The following is a 21503-nucleotide window of genomic DNA, read 5'->3' on the forward strand; positions in this document are numbered from 1 at the left end:
TGATTTGGTGATGAGAGCCACACCGCCATCACGGCGGTCTGAGCGGGGCCAGTAGTGGAAGGTATAGCCAGGCAGGGAGGCTTCATTCAAGGGTAAGGTGTCATCACCCCTTTACCAAGTTTCCGTCAGGGCCATGATGTCAATGCAATCATCCACGATAAGCTCATGCATGGATATATCATATCACAAGTGGGAATTTTGCTGCACTGACCAGAATAATCAAAGAGCACATCAACTGAGACAATGTGGGAGATTGTTGTCTTCATTGCCTGGGCAGTAATCTAGTACTATTATATTCTATTACATATTATACTGTATTATGCCATATTTATTGTTATTTTTGGACTATATAATTGATAACCTTATAAATAGAAATGCTAAGTGAATGAAATCAATAATTGGAAAATCCTTTTCTTCTTCAAATATGTACAAACACAAGCATCTGATGTTTAGCATAAATCTTTTGCACGGGTGAATAGGATTCAGCTGCAGTGATGTTGTTAGCACTGCCAGAATATCCTCATTAAATTTAAATGAAATAAAACAATTACTGCCTGAATGTAGGCTGAATCTGCGCCGCTGATACTTCAATTAGCCTATTTACCTCAGGCCCAAATTACAAAGAGGATGATTTGCTGCTTATTATCAATTGTATACAGTCCATTAAGCCTCTAACTAGTAAATCAATGATTAAGATTGCTACTGGTCCGAAACCAGTAGCTGAAGAATTGATTTGCAGCCGACAACGCATGATCCACACTGTTTTGCTGTAATTGTAATCTCAGGGCCATGAGCGAGTTCTCTGCATATATGCTCACACACATATGTAGGACTCCGTTCTCGACACATAGATTTTGAACATTCTGTGAGAATGGGCAGGAGTGATCTCTGAATAAAGCTTATGAAGTGCTCATTCAGCAGCTGCCAACATAAGATAAGATTTTGAAAAATGTTGCGGAGGAGCCAGGAGAGCTCCCTGACTCCACAGTATCCTGGTTGCTCCCCGCACTGATCCACTCATTCCCAACACCTACCCCCGGGACCTACCTCTAGGGAGCCGCCTGTTGAGAGGCACCAGCAGCTCGCCTAAATTATTTAAATGAGGCTCAAGGCCTAATTTAGGGCTGACCTCGGGCCTCTCAGTTGGCATGTACACTGCCGGCACGAAAAAGTGCCCAGACACACTTCTAGCCCATACAGTAACTTTTTCACATCTATTGAAGAGTGTCGGCAATTGGGAACACATATTAGGAAATCTAAGGCACACTCCCCATGATTTTCCATCCATTTAAAATTTAAATTAGTGAATGTAAAAGCAAAAGGAGCAGGCCTGTGCTCTCCTGATATGCACTCTGAGTGGACCCAGCTCCCCACTGGAGGCAAGCCTCTGTATAATTGGACCTAGGTTATTTTAGTCAATTTCTAGCCTCCAGCTTAAGCATAGTAAAGGCCCGGAGCAAGTTACCTGCCTGTCCTCTCAACTGGACAATGATGCATCATTCGGGGATGATTAACTTAAAGTAAGTGGGGAAAAACAAGAAAAGTTAGCATCAAGCACTGATTGCAACTTTGTTAAAACATGAGTCCATGATGTTGAATCTCTTCTCTTGAAAGCTATAGAATTATGATTGCTTTTGGTCCAAAGCCTTTTAGTTCCACCTATTGGTCAGAAATTGTAACATAATTTTAATATTTTGCACTTAATTAAGTTGTCTTTATGAACCAATGCTCTTTGGAAGAGGCCATAATGGGAACACCACCACCTTCAAGTTCCCCTCCAAGTCACACACCATCCTGACTTAGAAGTATATCGCCGATCTTTCATCGTCGCTGGGTCAAAATCCTGGAACTCCCTCCCTAACAGCACTGTGGGAGTATCTTCGCCACACGAACTGCAGCGGTTCAAGGCGGCGGCTCACCACCACCTTCTCGAGGGCAATTAGGGATGGGCAATAAATGCTGGCTTTGCCAGCGATGCCCACATCTCACAAATGAATAAAAAAAATAACATGCAGCAGGGGTAAAGCATGGGCCAGGGATGGGGCTGTAACTGTATTTTTTATTATTATTCATTCTGATGATATGGACATTGCTGGCAAGGCAGGCATTTTATTGCCCATTCCTATTTGCCCTTAGAAGAGGATAGTGGGCCATCTTCTATTTGATACAACTGAGTGGCTTGCTAGGCCACTTCAAAGGGCAGTTAAGAGTCAACCATGTTGGTGTGGGACTGGAGTCACATACAGGCCAGACCAGGTAAGGACGGCAGGTTTCCCTCTCTAAAGGACATTAGTGAACCAGATGGGTTTTTATGACAAGCTGACAGCTTCATGGTCACTTTTACCAATAATACTATTATAATATACTATCTTTACTGATAACACTGTTGTCCTAATTTTCTGACTCATGCTCGTTGCTAGCAAGGCTCTACACTGGCAGCAGAGCCTCGCAATTTTGGCCATTTACTCTCAGGGAAGGAGAGATATTGAACAATCTTTTCCACCGTACTTATTTGGAGATCCTAGAGTGATGTCCCCTCGGATATCCTCCAAGAAACTGACAAATGCACTACCATGGATTTGGTTTTATTTTTAAATGTGGAGATTGCTTGGTAATATGACATTTAGAAGAAAAAAGTAACACTTTGATCTTCTAAATGTACTCACATTTTTAACTTCTCCCAGCAGTTCTTTGGGTTGAGTTGCCCCCAAATACCCCAAGTTTATTGTGTGCACGAACCAACACACGCTTGTGCGAAGCTCCAAGCACTTGCACGTAAAATCTGGTTGTCCTGAGCTGCTCGGTCCTATAGATAGAGTTTAATTGCAATTTTTCTTCTTTAGTTCATCCCTTTCACCGACAAGGGTCAATTTTTTTCCCATCTCCAATTTCAATTTGAGAATTTTCTTGCTGTGATCTTATCTGTTTCTCTGTTACTGCGTTGTTTTGCTTTGTTCCAGCTTCAATTTATCAGGTCATTAACTTTTTGTCCTTCCTCATTTCACTTTCCTGCCATGCTTCTCCTATCTACCAACATGTCTGTAAAGAATCATTTAACATAATTCACTTTTTATCCAATCTAGCTCCTGACAACTCTAATTTCTTCACTTGACCTTTTACCATTCCAACTCGTTGACCAAGGCATTGATCAGATTCGTGCCCTTATCTGGATGAATAATTTGGTATAATAAATAGTTCCGCTTGGTTTTCCTGCTTTCAGTTATGAAATGGAAAGCATTAAGTGACTGAACAAATGAGGAGGCAGCTTGTGACCTTAAACCCTTCCTTAACCCAAAATGTAAAGTGAAACACACTGCTAGTTTCTCACAATGTAAACAAAACAAGTACTGGGCTAGAAATTCAACACAGTTAATGATGACAAATTTAGCAGTAGGATGACCTGCACCCGATTTATGTGCCCAGGCCACTGCTAAATTTGGCTGGGCCTTTTTTTAGACGGCAATGGCGGTCGCCTGAAATGTGCGCCGGCTCCATTTCAATATTGAAATGAGGCTCCTGTGCCCACTTCTGGGCCCATTCATGAACTTGGTTAAAAGTTTTCAGGCTCTACAGCGGTCTAACCAAAGGGACCACTGGAGGCTCCTGAAGAAGCTTGCAGGTAATTTAAAAAAAAACTTACCTTAATACGGAGCCAGGAGGAGCAGGAATGCTCATTAAGACTATAGCTGCTGCCAGCCCACACTCACACCTCATGTCTCGCTGTCTCACATTTCAGCTCTAGCATCTCTACTGTAGTGCAAATCTTCCCTGCCATTCAACTTCAGGGACAGCGAAACAGATCACAGAATAGACCGTCCTTTCTTTTGAAAGATGAGGAACATAGGTGAAAACGCAAGGCCTATAATGCAGCACATCACCAGAGTTGAAATGTAAAGGACAGAAGACAAGGTAAGTGCATTTGGAGGCGAAGAGTTCCATAGTTACAGGATTTGAACTGGCCCTCAAACCAGCCCGTGAGTTATGGATGGAGCCTTCAGCAGCTTTAGCCTACCCTCTGGAAACCTCCCCCTAGGCTATTGCCTTGCTGCTACTTTCCCTGCTTTTTAAGGTCTCTCCAAAACCTATTAAAAAAAAAATTTTGCTCTCAACCATCTCTCTTAATTCTTCTACCAGTGCTTGGTATCCACTCTTTCATACATAAATCACTTGGAATGTTTATTATATTAAAGGTTCCATACATAGTAATATAGGGATATTTCGGGCAGGTAAAAATGATGGGTCTATTTAGCCTACCCTTCCAAATCGCCCATCATCTTCCACCAACTTAGCCCAATATCAGTGCTCTTGCCTGAGTCAGTGGGTTGTGGGTTCAAGGCCCAGTCCAAATATTCTGGGCTGACCCTTTGGTGCAGTACTGAGGGAGAGCTGGATTGTCAGAGCTGCACTCTTTTGGATGAGACATTAAACCGAGGCCCCATCTGCCTGCTCAGGTGGATGTAAAAGATTCCACGGCACAATTCAAAGAAGAGCAGGGAGTTCTCCCGGTGACCTGACCAACTTTTATCTCTCAAACAACACCACTAAAAATAGAATAACTGGTCATTTATCTCATTTGCTGTTTGTACAATTTGGCTGCTGGATTTGCTGACATAACAGTGACTTCACTTCAAAAGTAATCCATTGGTTGTGAAGTGCTTTGGGACATCCTGAGAACATGAGAAGGAGAAAGTTCTTCTTTCTTACTGTGATTCGGGAACTAATTGCCCTGCACCATGCTTCTAAATATGAATTTATTTAGTCCTTTTTATAAATCTGCCATGGTTCTCTGCTCCACCACCCACTCTAGTAATCTGTTCCATAATTCTATCATACACTTATTTAAAAAATGTTGCCTAAATTTCCTATATTCTTAAATTTAAACTGAGTGCCCAAGAGGAGATCCAAATTCTCCGTAGCGATGAAAATTCTGTAGTTCTCTATCAAGTGCCCACTCTTCCTCCTCCTCTATAGAGAGTGATGTCCCAGGTGAGGCAATCTTTCCTCATAACTCAGGCTTCCAAGCTCAGGCCTCGTAGCCTTCCTCGGAACTCTTTCCAATAATCCTACATCTTTCCTGCACTACGGCGATTAAAACTGAAGGCAGCACTCCAAACTTCAACATCACCTCCTTTGACTTAGAGGTCACACCTTAGCTATACATCCCAACATTTCAGTTGCTTTTCTTACCAGTTGCGAACACTGAACTCGTGGTTTTAACAGCCTATCCGCCAAAACCCCCCCAATCTCTTTTCTATTCTGTTACCTCAAGTATGTTGCTACTTAATTGGCATTTGCCATTTTTAAATACAAGTTTCTGTTGTTGAGACTGCTTTTCCGTTTTCAAAAATTATTCTTCCTGCCAGAATAACTTTTCAAAACAGAATTAAACTGTGTTCAATTTTATTCCAATGTTCATTACTTTGAATACAGAAGTAAAAAAACACCAAAGTAAATCACAAGGTTATCTTACTTCGCATAAAATAGCATAGCACAGGAGAAGAAAAGAATCTCTCAACCGATAGCAATTACATTACTGAAACATACAAAGTCAGCCATGTTGCTGGAGGCTCTTCACTCACCCATTAGCCCAGAGGAGGGAGGATTACGCTGGATGTCTTCAGCTGTGTTCTCCTGCATGATGTTCCAAAGCTGCCATTGCATCTTGGGGTTTATAATGTAGAAGGGCTGGTTTGGATTCTTTTCACGATACTTTTTATAATTCTCAAAGAAATTATAGTCTGGATGGTTAAACCACTGGTGGGGGGAAAAAAAGTAAACGCAGAAATGTTGAGTACTGTGATGTAGAATGGCACTTGTTTTTCTCTCCTTCATTGACAAATTTATTGCTGGATTTAAAAAAATGAATTGTACATTCTGAGGTACAGTCACTGAAGTCCCACCATAGCTGGGTGTCCTGTCAAAATTCAGCATCATTGCTGGGTCAAAATCCTAGAAGACTCTCCCTAACAGCACTGTGGGAGTAGCTTCACCACACGGACTGCAGCGGTTCAAGAAGTCGGCTCACCACCACCTTCTCAAGGGCAATTAGGGATGGGCAATAAGTGCCGGTTTTGCCACCGACACCCACATCCCATAAAGATATAAGTCCATTATAAAATTGTCATGAGTCACATTTTAATCTTCAACTAATAAGAAATACAATTGATGCTTTAAGCAGTCCAACAACACTACCATTTTGCAATAATGCATTTTGCAACAACCGTTCCTGCACTAGGTGGTTTCATGTCCCTTCTACTTTGCACGGGCTAACTTCAACCTGCCTGGGTTTGGGTGTACTGCAGAACACTGCCACGTCATGAGGAGCCACCTAAGCAAAGCCCATCACAGGCGAGGTGATTCTCCTCAAAGAGTTAAGCGTTTTCACTATAAACTATAACTTTATGTACTCCCCATTGCATAGTAAGTGCTGCATGCATGAATACTCACGTGTACACAGGCCACAATGCCAGCATCAATAATAAAGGCATGGCTGGGGAGCCAGCAACAGTGCAAACTAACCTGAGCAGAGGAAGATTGTAACTCTGGTCTATCCTTCTACTGCAAACTCAAAAGTTGAGAACCACCATACAGACCAGTACGTGCCCCATAAGTGCATCTTCATACAGATATGCTGATAAAACAATGTAGATAAAGTCCAATCCTATTTGTAACCATGTCTAACATCTAGAAGATGCTCATGACAGCAACCCAAATTGGAATATGAATTTACAAAATGATCTCAGCAATAATGTGTGTGTTCCGGCAACAATAGCCACGGACTGCATGTCGAAGGGAACCAAATCATTTTTAGAAGCAATCAACAAACCTCAGCAAATGTCAGTTTTTTTTCTTTTGCTCACAAGAAAAAACTCAGATGCTGCTCATAAAAGAACATTACTTTCTTTGTTACCCATTTTCCATTACTTTCACAAAATGCTCAAAAATAATTTAGGAAAATGCACAATTTTTTTGGGGGGGTGTGGGGGCTCGACTGAACAAAGCCTATCTACAGATATAAAAAATAGGGCTTTTTAAAAAAAACTTTCGCATCACCCCAATTGATTTTCCTATCCAATGAAGCCTCGAAGGGTGGTTGCTGAAAACGAGATCAGTGCCATTTATCTTATAATGGGCCGGATATTCCAATCCCTACGGGTGTGTACGCGCTGATTACCCACCTGTAGGGACATCGGAAATGCCGGTTTCAGGCATGCACAGCGCATGTGCTGGAAACCAGCATTTCCAATCTGTCAAGAATGCTCCCGACAGATCCTCCGGCTGCCCTGGAGAAGGGCCTCTGCAGGCAGATAGTTCCGCTTTTTGGAGACACTCTGCCCGCAGAAAACCCTTACAATTCTTGCGCCTGGTAAAAGCAGGCGTAAGGCCTGCTTTTACCAGGATAAGAGTTGAAAAAAAGTTAAAAAAAAAAAAAATTTCACTGATTTATCATTTAAAAATACTTTTAAAAAAGTTTATTTTTAACCCCGTAAAAAACTTTATTTTTTTCAAAAGTTTAAATTTTTGTTTAAAAGTTAATTTATTGTAATTTCAAGTCATTTTAAAAATGTGATTTAAAAATGTTTAAAAAAAGTTTTACTATGTTTTGGGGGTCGTCTTCTTATCGTGTCCACGGACAGTCTATACATAGCCCAGCCAGAACTGGACACATTTTTGCGCCTTGTTGTTGAATTCGGCAAGATCTGCAACAGCGCAGGGTTCCTCTAACGATGGGCATTGCAGGAGACGTTGCATAGTCTGTGCCTCAGTTCCACATTCACAAGTTGTCGGGCTGGTTGAATATCCCCATTTGCTTAGTGACACCTTTGAGCAACCTACACCGGTCCTAAGTCTGTTAAGGCAATTCCAGGTTGCCCAGTTGCAATTAGCTCCTGGGGGAAGGCTTTCATCAAGTAAAATTTCCATCGCTGGGGGTTGTTCAAGACTGGCGAGCCGGTCTTTCCACAAGGCGATGCGGGCTTCAGATGAGGTTGATTGTAATGGAACAACACTGTTCATGAAGCTCTTTCTTGACTTTAGGTGGCTGGGTGTAGGTGTATGACAATGCAGAGGGTGTCTCTCATCTGATGTTTGACGGAGTCGCTCTTTCTTGCTGGCTACCGTTCTTCTTATATCGGGGGAGTGATACCCGCCAGGATATATAGGCTGTTGGTGTTTGTTGGTTTTAGGCAACCTGTGATAAATCGGCAGCTTGCATTCAGAACGGCATCCATCTTTTTGGCATGAGTAGACCTTTCCCATGCAGGGCAGGTGTATTCGGCAGTGGAATAGCAAAGAGCAAGTTCACTGGTTCGCAATGTTTTCGGGCTTGTTCCCCATCTTGTGTTAGTGAGCTTGTAATGAAATCTGTTTGTCTTGATCCTGTATTCGTTTTGCACTCATGTATATTATCCTCCCCCACTGTGTATAGTTTCACTTCCTCTTTCCCGACTGGGAGGTTCCAGGTCTTGGCTCTTGGCTCCGCCCCTGACTTCTCTTACATAAAGATCCCAGGATCTGTATGACTCATTCCTGTGAACCAGTCGGCGTGTTGAGATGTTAGCTCTGATCTTAGTGATTAAAAGCCAACTTGATTAAGTCTATAACATCTAGTTTTGTGGTTATTGAAGGCCCATCAATTTTAATCACTAAAGAATACTAGGATGGATCGACTCCTAAAACCAGAGCGTCTGGACTTGGATCCACATTCTGCTGAAGCATCAAATCAATTTGGACACTGGCTCAAATGCTTCGAACTCTTCGCAGGGGCCTCATCCGCTAGCGAGGTAGATAAACTGAGTCTACTGACTACTCGCTAAGTCATCGGATTTATTCGTTCATCCGGGACGCCACCTCTTACACGGAGGCCATCACTATCCTGAAGGCCCAATACCAGAGGCCGGTAAATGAAGTGTACGCCAGGCATCTGCTGGCTACACGCAGGCAGCGACCAGAGGAATCAATGGACGATTTCTTACAGGGCCTAAAGGACCTGGTCCGGGACTGTAACTGCAAGGCCGTGATGGCCAACGCGTACTCTGACGAATTGGTCCGCGATTCCTTCATCACGGGCCTCAAATCGAATTATATCCGGCAGAGACTGCTGGAGAAGGAGGTCCTGGACTTAAAAAAGGCAGTGGCCACTGCGCGATCGCTGGACGTGGCCCAGAAAAACTCTGACTCTTATTCTTCCGGCCATGCGGCCCTCACCGCCTCGTGCGCGCCGCCATCTTCCCCATCCAGGTCTCAGACCAGCTCTACGCCACCGGAGTCCCCACACAGAAGTTCACCCAGGAGTCCTACTACAGCGGCAATGTCTCGAGGCCCGAAATGCTACTTCTGCGGCCAGGCCAAGCACCCCAGACAACGATGCCCAGCGAAGGACGCTACATGCTTCAAATGTAAGAAAAAGGGGCATTTTAGCAAAGTCTGCAGGGGGAATCCGATTTCCAACTCCGTCACCGCCTCGTGTGTGCCGTGCGGGCCGCCATCTTGGGATCCGCCATCTTTTCCCGACTCAACGGCTGCCCAGGGCCCAACAGTGGCTTCGATCACGGTGGATCAATCCAGGCCACACCCGTTGACAAAATCCATGATGGACATACAGGTAAACGGGAATTTAACGAAATGTTTAATTGACTGTGGGAGTACCGAGAGTTTTATCCACCCTAGCCTGGTATGGCGGCACTCATTAATGGTAACCCCTACACGGAGCAGAATTGCTATGGCTGCTAAGCCCCACACTTCGGACATTTTGGGCGACTGTGTGGTAACACTGACTGTAAAAGGCACGGACTACAAGGATTTTAAACTCCTCGTGATGCCAGAACTCTGTGTTAATGTAATCTTGGGCCTGGACTTCCAGTGCCACCACGAAAGTGTCACGCTAGCATATGGCGGGTCCCAACCGCCACTCACAGTCTGTGGCCTATCAACCGTAAAAATCAGCCCGCCCTCTTTATTCGCTAATCTCGCTCCGAACTGTAGGCCCATAGCGACCAAAAGTAGACGGTACAGTCTGGAAGACAGACACTTTATCAAGGCGGAAGTGGACAGACTCCTGTGGGAAGGCATTATTGAATGCAGTACCAGCCCGTGGCGTGCCCAAGTAGTCATAGTTAAAAATAGCAAAAAGAAATGGATGGTAATTGACTACAGCCAGACTGTTAATATTTATACCCAGCTGGACGCCTACCCTTTACCCCGCATATCAGAAATGGTCAACCAGATTGCGCAATACCAAGTCTTCTCGACTATCGACCTCAAATCCGCGTATCACCAGCTCCCCATTAGAACGGAGGACCGCCCATACACCGCCTTCGAGGCGAACGGGCGCCTCTACCATTTTCTCAGAGTGCCCTTCGGGGTAACAAATGGGGTCTCGGTCTTCCAACGTGAGATGGACCGCATGGTTGACGAGTATAAACTACAAGCTACCTACCCCTATCTGGACAATGTCACTATCTGTGGGCACAACCAGCAAGACCACGATCTAAATCTTGCGAGATTTTTAAAAACTGCCCTAAAGCTGAATCTAACCTACAATGAAGACAAATGTGTCTTCAACACAACCCGTCTCTGTATCCTCGGCTGTGTGGTGGAAGATGGGGTAATTGGACCGGACCCTGACCGATTACGCCCCCTAAAGGAACTGCCCCTGCCACACAATCCCAAAGCTTTAAAAAGGTGCCTGGGATTTTTTTCGTATTATGCCCAATGGGTGCCCAATTACTCTGATAAGGCCCGACCCCTCATTAAATCGACGTCCTTCCCACTATCAGCTGAAGCTCGGGAGGCTTTCACCAGTATTAAACAGGACATTGAAAGGGCTGCAGTGTGTGCAGTGAACGAATGCATTCCCTTTCAAGTCGAAAGCGATGCGTCAGACTTTGCCTTAGCTGCGACCCTCAATCAGGCTGGGAGACCTGTGGCCTTCTTCTCCCGAACCCTTCAGGGACCTGAAATCAGGCACTCTTCTGTCGAGAAGGAGGCACAGGCTATAGTGGAGGCAGTGCGGCACTGGAGACACTACCTAGCCGGCAAACGTTTCACCCTGCTCACCGACCAGCGGTCGGTGGCTTTCATGTTTAATAACAAAGGGGGAAAATCAAGAATGACAAAATACTCAGGTGGAGGATCGAACTATCCACGTTCGACTATGATATTATGTACAGGCCGGGAGCCCTTAATGAACCCCCAGACGTCCTATCGCGGGGAATGTGTGCCAGCATTCATACGGACAAATTACAGGGTCTCCACAACGACCTCCGTCACCCAGGGGTCACCCGACTATACCATTTTATAAAGTCCCGCAATCTGCCCCACTCCATCGAGGAGGTCAGGGCAATGACCAGAGCCTGCCGCATCTGTGCGGAATGCAAGCCTCATTTCTACAGGCCTGACCGTGCACACCTTATCAAAGCCACACGGCCATTCGAGCGCCTAAGTCTGTACTTCAAGGGACCCCTTCCCTCTGCCGACCGTAACGTATACTTCCTCAATATCATTGATGAATATTCCCGCTTCCCCTTCGCCATTCCCTGCCCAGACATGACCAGTGCCACGGTCATCAAGTGTCTCTGTAATCTATTCTGCATGTTTGGCATGCCGAACTACATACACAGCGATAGGGGGACGTCATTCATGAGTGACGAGCTGCGCCAGTTCTTGCTCTCGAAGGGGATAGCCACTAGCAGAACCACTAGCTACAACCCCCGGGGTAATGGGCAAGTGGAAAGGGAGAATGCTACTGTTTGGAAGGCTGTCACGTTAGCCTTAAAGTCAAAAGGCCTTCCGACCTCCCGCTGGCAGGAAGTCCTCCCAGACGTGCGCCACTCCATAAGGTCTCCGTTATGTACTGCCACTAATGCTACCCCTCATGAAAAGATGTTCGTTTTCCCCCGGAAATCCACCTCGGGCATATCTCTACCCGCGTGGCTGACGTCTCCGGGGACAGTACTATTGCGGAAGCACGTGAGAGGCCATAAAACGGACCCCCTTGTGGAAAAGGTACAGCTCCTCCATGCAAACCCTCAGTACGCCTATATCGAATACTCTGAAGGGCGAGAGGACACTGTTTCCATAAAAGACCTCGCTCCCTCGGGGAGCGGAGAGAACGATGAGAGACTACCCGATGAAGACCTACACTACAAAGAGACAGGACGCCCAGAGGTATCAATACCCAACTTTAACCTGGAGGACACTGCAGATAACCTGGAAGACACTGCGGAGGCCCGGACAGCAGAGGAACCAGAATCCACTCCCCTAGAGGCACCCCAACCGGCTTTGCGCCGATCACTGAGAACTGCAAAACCTCCTGACAGACTCACTTATACCAACTTTTAAGAAACATCACCCCGATGGACTAAATCTATAGAAGGGGTGAATGTAATGAAATCTGTTTGTCTTGATCCTGTATTCGTTTTGCCACCATGTATATTACCCTCCCCCACTGTGTATAGTTTCACTTCCTCTTTCCCGACTAACCTGGGAGGTTCCAGGTCTTGGCTCTTGACTCCGCCCCTGACTTCTCTACATAAAGATCCCAGGATCTGTATGACTCATTCCTGTGAACCAGTCGGCGTGTTGAGATATTAGCTCTGATCTTAGTGATTAAAAGCCAACTTGTTTAAGTCTATAACTTCTAGTTTTGTGGTTATTGAAGGCCCATCAGAGCTTATTCAGGATGTTGTTTCGTACGCTCACTTTTGCCTTTGTCTTCTCGATGTGGTTCTTGAAGGTGAGGCATCGGTCAAGGGTGACTCCTAAGTAGATAGGGTGCTCGCAATGCGTCAGTGTTGCTCCACACCAGGTTACTTTCAGCTTCCTGTCTAGTGTATGAAGGGAGATTCCCTTCTGTGATTGGCTCCCCATGGCCCACGTGATCACAGGGACGCTGCGAACTACATGCGCCCCTGGGATACATGGGCCCTGCGCAATTGGAGTTTGGAGAGGCCCAGCATCGGAACTATATGCATTCGGGAGCCCTCAGGAAAGGGTGCAAATTTTTCCAGATCGCAGTCCTCCGCCCCCGGGAGGCCGGCGATCGGAATATCTGGGCCAATATATAATCTCCCATGATCCTCTTTACAAGTCAAACCCAGAAGCAAAACGTGTCTCTCTTCCTGTAACTGTGCTTCTCCTATCCTCCATTTTGTTTTTTGTGTGGCTTTCTGTCATTTTCTTCCACTTTCTGTCCCTCTATGCAAGTCTCATTTTCTCTCATTGACCATGTATCTTTGTCTATGACTTTTTTTCACTATCTCCTTGTTTCTATGTGTCCTTCACTCAGTCTATTCTTTTAATATGTCTCCTAGTGTCTATGTATGCCTCTCAAACATATTCCTTTACTTTTTACTAAGCTTATATCTTTGACCTTTTTAAAAAAGAGGTCCAGGCATTCCTTGCATGCAAGATGGCAGCCAACATGTATTGGGGGGGTGGGGTGGGTGGTGGTAATCTTAACCTAACCTGCATAATGAGAAACTGAAGGGATCGGATTGGCCACCCATTTTACACCCCTCCCAATTTTATTTTCCATTGAAGTCAACCTAATTTGCAGCTGTGCCAGTGGATCGTCACGGACCTTACGATGGGAAACTGTCAGAGCAGGTGTGGATATTCAGCTCCTTTATTTCCAATCTAACCAATCGGAGGATATTTTGTAAAGGACACAATTGATGCCTCAAGTTTAACAACTATAGCAATCCTCATTGCCCGACCATTGAGAAAGAATCTTCAACTGGAATCCAACGACAGAAATTTATGGGGTACGTTTCTGCATGAGCGCTCCTGATGCACATAACTCAATATTATAGAATCATAGAAATTTACTGCATCGAAGGAGGCCATTTGGCCCATCGTGTGCCAGCCGAAAAAGGGCTAACCAGCCGAATCCCACTTTTCAGCTCTTGGACCGTAGCCTTGTAAGTTAAGCACTTCAAGTGCATATCCAAGTATTTTTTAATACTGCACAACCCAACCTATGATATTCCATCTATTCATTTTGCTGGACAGAAAACCATGGACAGAAGAGCACTTCTGTACTCCTGGCATTCATGAAAGCAGGAAATCTCCCTTATAATGAGCATCACCCCTGTATACTTTAGTTTCCTGCTCTGCACTGTCTATTCAATGTGTGGTAGCCAAAGAAGGATACTATGCAGTTATCACGCATGTAACATTTTACCAGAGACTCATGGAAGTTATTAAAAAGAACTTTTATGATTTTGTAATCTACTGTTGTGAAACAATTTAATTATTGTGTATTCAAGCATAATACTGTTGGTTGCTTGCTAGCTTCTTCTGCTTATAAGTAATGATCCTACTTGTAAATAAATTGAACTATTAGTTTTAGCCTGAATGTAATAACTTGGTACCGAGACATGTAACTCCTTTTGGAATGGATAGGTGTGGTCTTCAGTGCATAATCCCATAGTAAAGGGATAATTGTTACTGCTGTGGCACACTATCCCCTGCATATCATGCAGAAGGTTGCAGTAAGATTCATGAAACTGCTCAAGGAAACTGTCTTTTGTGAACAAAAGATTAAGGTGTTGGGGATAGCCAAATTGTAACAGTTGGATCTGTTATACTTAACAACAACAACTTGTATTTATATGGTGCCTTTAACATGTCCCAAGCCGCTTTACAGGAATGTTATCAAACAAAATTTGACACTGCGCCACATAAGGCGATATTAGGGCAGATGACCAAATGCTTGGTCAAAGAGGGAGGTTAAGGAATATCTTAAAAGGAGGAAAGATAGGTAGATAGGCGGAGAGGTTTAAGGAGGGAATTCCAGAGTTTAGGGCCTTGGAAGCGGAAGGCACGGCTGCCAATGGTGGAGCGATTAAAATCAGGGATGTGCAAGAGGCCAGAATTGGAGGAGCACAGATATCTCGGAGGGTTGTAGGGCTGGAGGAAGTTACAGAGATTAGGTGGGGCGAGGCCACGGAGGCATCTGAAAACAAGGACAGGGATTTTAAAATCAAGGGGCTGCTCAACCAGAAGCCAATGTAGGTCAGTGGGGTGATGGGTGAACGGGACTTGGTGCGAGTTAGAACACGTACAGCAGAGTTTTGGATGACCTTAAGTTTATGAAGGGTGGAAGATTGGAGGCCGGCCAGGAGTGCGCTGGAATAGTCAAGTCTAGAGATTAAAAAAGGCATGGAAAGGGTTGTAGCAGCAGATGAGCTGCGGCAGGGCGGAGTCAGGCAATGTTACGGAGGTGGAAGTAGGCGGTTTTAGTGATGCCGCGGATATGTGGTCGGAAGCTCAACTCGGTCAAATACAACACCAAGGTTGCGAACAGTCTGGTTCGACCTCAGACAGTTGTCAGGGAGAGAGATGGAGTCGGTGGCTAGGGAACGGAGTTTGTGACGGGAACCGAAGGCAATGGCTTCGGTCTTCCTAATATTTACTTGGGGGGAATTTCTGTTCATCCAGTAGTGGATATCGAACAAGCAGTCTGACAATTTAGAGACAGTGGAGGGGGTTGAGAGAGGTTGTGGTGAGGTAGATCTGGATGTCGTCAGCGTACATATGGAAACTGAGGCTGTATTTTCGGATGATGTCGCCGAGGGGCAGCATGTGGATGAGAAATAGGAAGGGGGTAAGGATAGATACTTGAGAGACGCCAGAGGTAACGGTGCAGGTGTGGGAAGAGAAACCACTGCAGGTGATTCTCTGGCTGTTAGAGAGCAGCTGGCCTGGAAATCCTGGACAGATGGAATCGGTGCAAAAAGTGTCTTGGCTAATTTTCTGATCCTCTTAGGTCCATTGTGCTCCTACATATTCAGCACAACTGATTGTAAAATTGGCATTTAAAAGTTTTGGCCGGGATTTTGCTCACCTCAGCGGGTCCGGGGTAGGCGACGTTGGTGGCATTTCCCGATCCCGCTGCTGGCTCCATCCCACGCGGTCTAAAATGATTTTCCCTTGGTAGGGTTTGTTAAGCCTGTTCAGCGTGTTTCCCGGTCCAAATAGCGGAAGCGGGTTTGGTGACGTCATTCATGACGCGTCCTCAGCCGGTTTCCTTAAAGGGACCATGGCCAACTTTATTTTGACATTTGTGCTGTCAGTGTTCTACAGCATTGAAGTGCTGCAAACACTGCAGAGAGGTGCAGGGCTACACCCAGGTTCTCTCATGACTCCCTCTTTATGCTTATGGAGGGAGTCACAGCACGCAGGGAGGTCCTCTTCCCTTCCCATGGGTGGAAGAGACCTCCTCAGGACACCAACACAGCCTGGTTGCACATTGCAGGGGAGGGCACAAGCAGGGATGTAGTTAGGAGGACCTGGGTGCAGTGCTGCAAACCTTTCAAATATCTCATTAGATCATGAAACGTTAGTACAGTCACACGCTCCTTCACCCTGCTGTGCCTCTCATCACATCCTCATCACTCTGCCTTCCCTATCCTACCCTTGCTCATCCTTACTCACACCAACTTACCTTACGCCTCCACCCATCCCTCTCTATCTACATTATCACTTCCCCATCTCATTAGCCATCCGTCACACTCACCCGCATCCTACTGCAATCATACCAACTAACACACAAGGGTTAGGGTTAGCCACTTGGGTGTTTTATCCAATGTTCATGTAAGGTTTCTGTTAATGTGCTGTCAAACACTGAAACCTTTATTTTCAACACTTGCCATTCTTGGACAGATTTGTGCGCACCTTTGGAAGTGGCTTAATGAGTTGTAGTGAATGGCGAGACATAACGGTACTCCCCGCAATGGTGGTGAGAGTGAAAGGAATGGGTGGACATTGTAGGGTGCTTTACGGTGTTGGTGTGGGGTGGTGCCAACCCGGCGCATCACATGGCAGCCAGGGTTTACAGCATGAAGTGAAATAAATCTGGCCCTGGTGAGGCCATCCCTGGCTTCCCGGGCATCAATGTGGTCGGGTGCTGATGCCCTTGATCCTGTGCAGCATCAGGCGATTGCGGAGAAGGTTGGTGTTGTTGTTGGTGCTGCTGGTGTTGGGGCTGATCGTGGTGAGATTCTGAGGACCAAGGTGAGATTTTTTCAAGGGCACCGATGCTGATGGAATAAATGGCAGGTGAAGTCGAGATGACAGAAGCATTCTGTCAATGGTGAGAGAGTTCTTCCAATGAGGTAAGAGTGAATAGAGTGGAAAGCCTGCCGAATCTGTGCTGGAAATGGACTAAGAAACAGCTTGTAGCTGAGGAAAGTGATCATTTGTCAGGTGCGAGCTTTTACTGTACATTTGAAATTGCCAAGTAATCAGCTGGAGCAATGGCCACTGAACTCCCGCCTCAGGTTAACAGCTGTGGTCCCTGAACAGCGTGGACCCTGTGGCCATGAAGTTAAAAGTTGTAAGGTTCTATGATTCTAGAACTGAGATTGCTACCTTTTTATTGTATGAATCTTTGTAGTTTGCTAACAGATCACATTTAATTCTCACACTTATTTATACTGAATATTGAGACAGGTCCATGTGGGCCACAAAAGCTTTTTCAGGACTTGAGCATTCCTATTTTCTAACCATTGCTGTGGAATATTTTCACATGCTGTATGTAGTCCTGTAATGTCATGTTCATAATATGGAAGTGCTTTGACTTGAAATAGTCTTGCAACGTGATGGTGATCAGAGCACTGACTACAATGAAAGTTATGCATGCATTGTTCTGTAATGGTGCTTTTACATTGGAGGAGACTTGATCATAAAGAAAATAATAAACTTATTTGTATCTTTCCTTCTTTACCAAATATATCTGTACAGCAAAAAAGTTCTACATATAAATACATGTTTAAATGATGATTATTAGTCACAAACTTTCCTCCAAAATTGAATAATAGTACAATCCTACTTGCACTTGCTACTGCTCATGTGAATCCTGGTTCAAGATAAACAAGCATAAATAACAGAAATGCAGCTGGGGTTACCATCTAGAATACATTACAAAATATAAAGACCTGTCAGAATGCCTCCCCAGTCAATGGTTTTCTCCTCAGCTGTATCTTTGTTCAACTCCCTTACTGCTACTTCTCATTGTGGGAGGGGAGCTAGTACGTCCTGTACACCATTTCTGCTTTAAAAGTTACTGTAGAAAAAGCTGGTGGTCATGCTTTACCTTGTTTTTGAAGTTTTAAAACAAAAAAAATTCAAATTACCTTAACCACCTTTACAGTCATTTAGCATCAACACACAGGAGTGGAGGATAGGACGGAGCTTACAAATAGCAGGTCCTGGCCTGTTCTGTGAATGGCCTGTCTTGTTGCACAAATGTGTGCCGGGAGCTGACAGCTGTAATTTGCTAACTCTTGTTATTGGAGATGGCACTGGAAATCCCCATCGACTGATGTGAGACTTGTCACATAAGCACAGGCTTCAAACACAACATACCGTTAGAGACATTTCGAAAACAGAAAATAATATAGGTACATTTAATCATTTTCTTATAAATATTGTATTTCTAATAGTAAGATCACAGCTCAGTGGAGAACCCGAGATGGTGATCAGAAAGAATCTTCTAAAAAAAAAATTTGGTCACAGCTCTTTTTTTTTTGGATATATAAGCAAGTTGATCCAAATGCATTTTCATGGCTCGGAACAGTTCAAGAAGGTATCTCGAAGGTATTGAATGAAGAATACAAGGGATATTTGTTCCAATTGTTGTTTCATATTGGCATCTGAGAGTCCTGATGTATGCTTACAAGAGCCTAAACACAGTTCTTCAGAACACACTGAAAAGTAGTGAAGGTCTTTCTTCAAGCATGGTCCCAATGCAAGGTTAAGTTTGTGGCATGCAGGATATCTGTCTATAAGCATAACTCCTTTATTGTTCAGAACTCCTAGGCATGTATTAGAATGGATCTCTCTGACCCACATGCAAGATCTAGGACAAAGTTGTACGCTGGATTTGTGGCAGAGTTAGACCCAGGTCTAGCTGCAGCCCACGAAGAGGTGACAATTACACAAAATGATATCAGTCAACCTCAATCCAGTTCTGAGTGGGTAGAAATCCATAAACCAAAATTCACTTTAATGTTCCACAAATGGACAAGAATTGGGCAATCACACCAAAAAAAAGTCCTAAGATTTGAATAGAAAATTTCTTCTATCACAGTACTTGGGGTGAGGGGGGGTGTAGTTTCTGGGGGGTTGGTTAAAGTGCATTATCGATATCTTTGAACTGCTACAAGTAATCAGAGACTGCTTGATTCAAATACAAAGAGATGTTCCTTTGCTTTAACATACATCATCCTTCAACTTGATGAGCAGAAAATAAAATGTAAACATATTTTAGGGCCGATTTTCTTCTCCAGGCCCTACTGGGGGGCCATCAGGAGAAACCTAGCCCTTGTGAGGGGTGTGCTCCATGCTTGCCCCGGGCCCATTGTACTCCCAATTGCTGGCATTAGGGTCTTCTGGCTGCTGGTGGAGAGCAGCAGCCAGAAGGCCTGAAGATGATGCTGGGTGTTGGGGGGGGGGGGGGGAGGGGTGGTGCGGGGTGAGTGGAATTCAGAAATAGGTCACCAACCTTTTCTCATCTTGGATCTTTGAGCTGCCCCTGGGACCCCCTCAGATCCTCCAGTCCGTGGAGGGTCCTGGCTTAAGCTCCACCACCAAGTTTGCTGGGGCATCCCTGCATGTGCAAATGGTACCCTCTCACCTCACTATAATACCTATGTGGGGCTTGTACCTACTCCAGTTAGGGGGAACCCTGGAAATCCCGGAGCAGTGTTGTGGGGGCAAAGACCTGGCAAAATTACTTTATGCCTCCATTTCCTAATCACTGCACCTGGAACTGACCTTTCCCCAGGTACAACAAAGAGGAAACAATGAGGGTATTGTGCAAAAGGACATCACCCCACCACCCCCCCACAAAGATTGACTTGCATTATAAATGTAAGCAAGCTAACTTTTAGTTTAAGTGATCCTCCCCCGCCTTTCATTTCTGATTAATGCTAGTGTATAGTTCTTCAGGCAGAGACAGCCTTCCAGTGCCGTGCTTATCTAGCCAGTCTTGATGTGCGAGCCTGGACAGCAAATGTTAGCAGGCTCTCTCTAAGGGGATCATCGCCACCAAGCCCAATGCTGTCCTCACCGAACATACACACACACTCTATATCCAGGAATTGCTTGGTGGCAGTCAGGAGCAAATATCTTGAATGATTTTATGTTTAATGTAACTAATGCAAAGCTCACGTACTCCTCCCCATTCATAGGTAACAACATTCTCAGTGTATACTCTCGCCTGTTCCAGGTAGGTGGGTGACCGTTCTGATCTGCGGCCACAGCTGTAGGCAGGGAACAAAAGTAGGGTTTTTGAAATCCCTCCAGAAGGTAAGAGCATACTCTAGCAGGTTAAATAAAATCATACCTCAGTAAGATTAGCTGAATATGGCGCTGGATCCCACACTAACAAGACGCCTGTTCTGTATAAATTGTTATCATGAAACTTGTGCTCTTGCCTTGAGAGGACCTGGGAGGAAAAGTTCTGGTTTAGCATGTGCAAAATGCATAGATAGCCTCTATATCTGTCAATGAGGGAAGAGCAGAATAGGTTGTTATATACTCGATACACTGAGTTCATCACTTCTAATTATATCAATCAAAATCTATACTGTTTGACAAAAGAGCTCTTAAAATAATGTCACCACTTAAGTACTTCAAAAACAATCCTGTGTTTCCTTAATCTTTGGGAGTTGGTGGACAGATTCCAGTATCTCCCATTATATAGCACCAGTACACCATAGGAATACAGACCCATCGGAATACAAAGTGCAACAAAAGATTATTCTGTATTTTTATAAAATGGAATTTATTCTAAGGTAAAAAGCTGCAGTGTCCCATAACAATTAAAGGAATTTTTTTTTTTTAATGCCACAGTCTGCATTACTCAGCCAGTGACTTAATGTACAGGATCTGATTTTCACTCTTCCCAAAGCCTCCGCACACGACAGAAAGACACAGACAATCCCAAAGTCATCAACAAATATACTGCAGAAAATATTCTGCTGCTCCTATGCCCCATCAATCACCAGTCAGCACGCCTCCAGTTACACACAGATTTCTCAAATTTTCAAAAAGGAAAATTGAACCCATAGTGTAAACAGAAATATGGCACACACGAAATGTAACACTTCTCTAATGGCTGAATTCAAATCCATAATCCACTGACTTATACAATATTCAGTGGAAACAAGCCACTGGATGAATGCCAGACCACTAATTCTTCACCATATTTAACAGATACAGCTTACATAGAGTCATAGAGATGTACAGCACAGAAAGAGGCCCTTCGGCCCATCGTATCCGCGCCAGCCATCAAGCCCTGTCTATTCTAATCCCATTTTCCAGCACTTGGTCCATAGCCTTGTACGCTATGGCGTTTCAAGTGCTCATCTAAATGCTTCTTGAATGTTGTGAGGGTTCCTGCCTCTACCACCCTTTCAGGCAGTGAGTTCCAGATTCCAACCACCCTCTGGGTGAAAAAGTTTTTCTGCAAATCTCCTCTAACCCTCCTGCCC

The 21503-nt window shown here is 44.7% G+C and overlaps 1 protein-coding gene across 11 annotated transcripts in view; it reads right to left on the reverse strand.

The window, feature by feature from the left end:
* Positions 1–21503, reverse strand: part of LOC147115929 (beta-galactoside alpha-2,6-sialyltransferase 1-like) — a 232320-nt gene that overhangs the window by 7001 nt on the left and 203816 nt on the right. For 5 of the 11 annotated variants that reach the window (XM_085990576.1, XM_085990577.1, XM_085990579.1 and 2 more), the window contains one exon: positions 5580–5754. In XM_085990576.1, coding sequence (XP_085846702.1) covers positions 5580–5754 — 175 coding nt within the window. Of the gene's footprint in view, positions 1–5579; positions 5755–20353; positions 20456–21503 lie in introns of those variants that run through there. The other 6 variants (XM_085990573.1, XM_085990570.1, XM_085990571.1 and 3 more) reach the window with 3 other exon arrangements.

This window comes from Somniosus microcephalus, chromosome 6 (assembly GCF_052327205.1).
Source record: "Somniosus microcephalus isolate GS21.2 chromosome 6, FLI_Smic_1.0, whole genome shotgun sequence".
Classification (NCBI taxonomy): domain Eukaryota; kingdom Metazoa; phylum Chordata; class Chondrichthyes; order Squaliformes; family Somniosidae; genus Somniosus; species Somniosus microcephalus.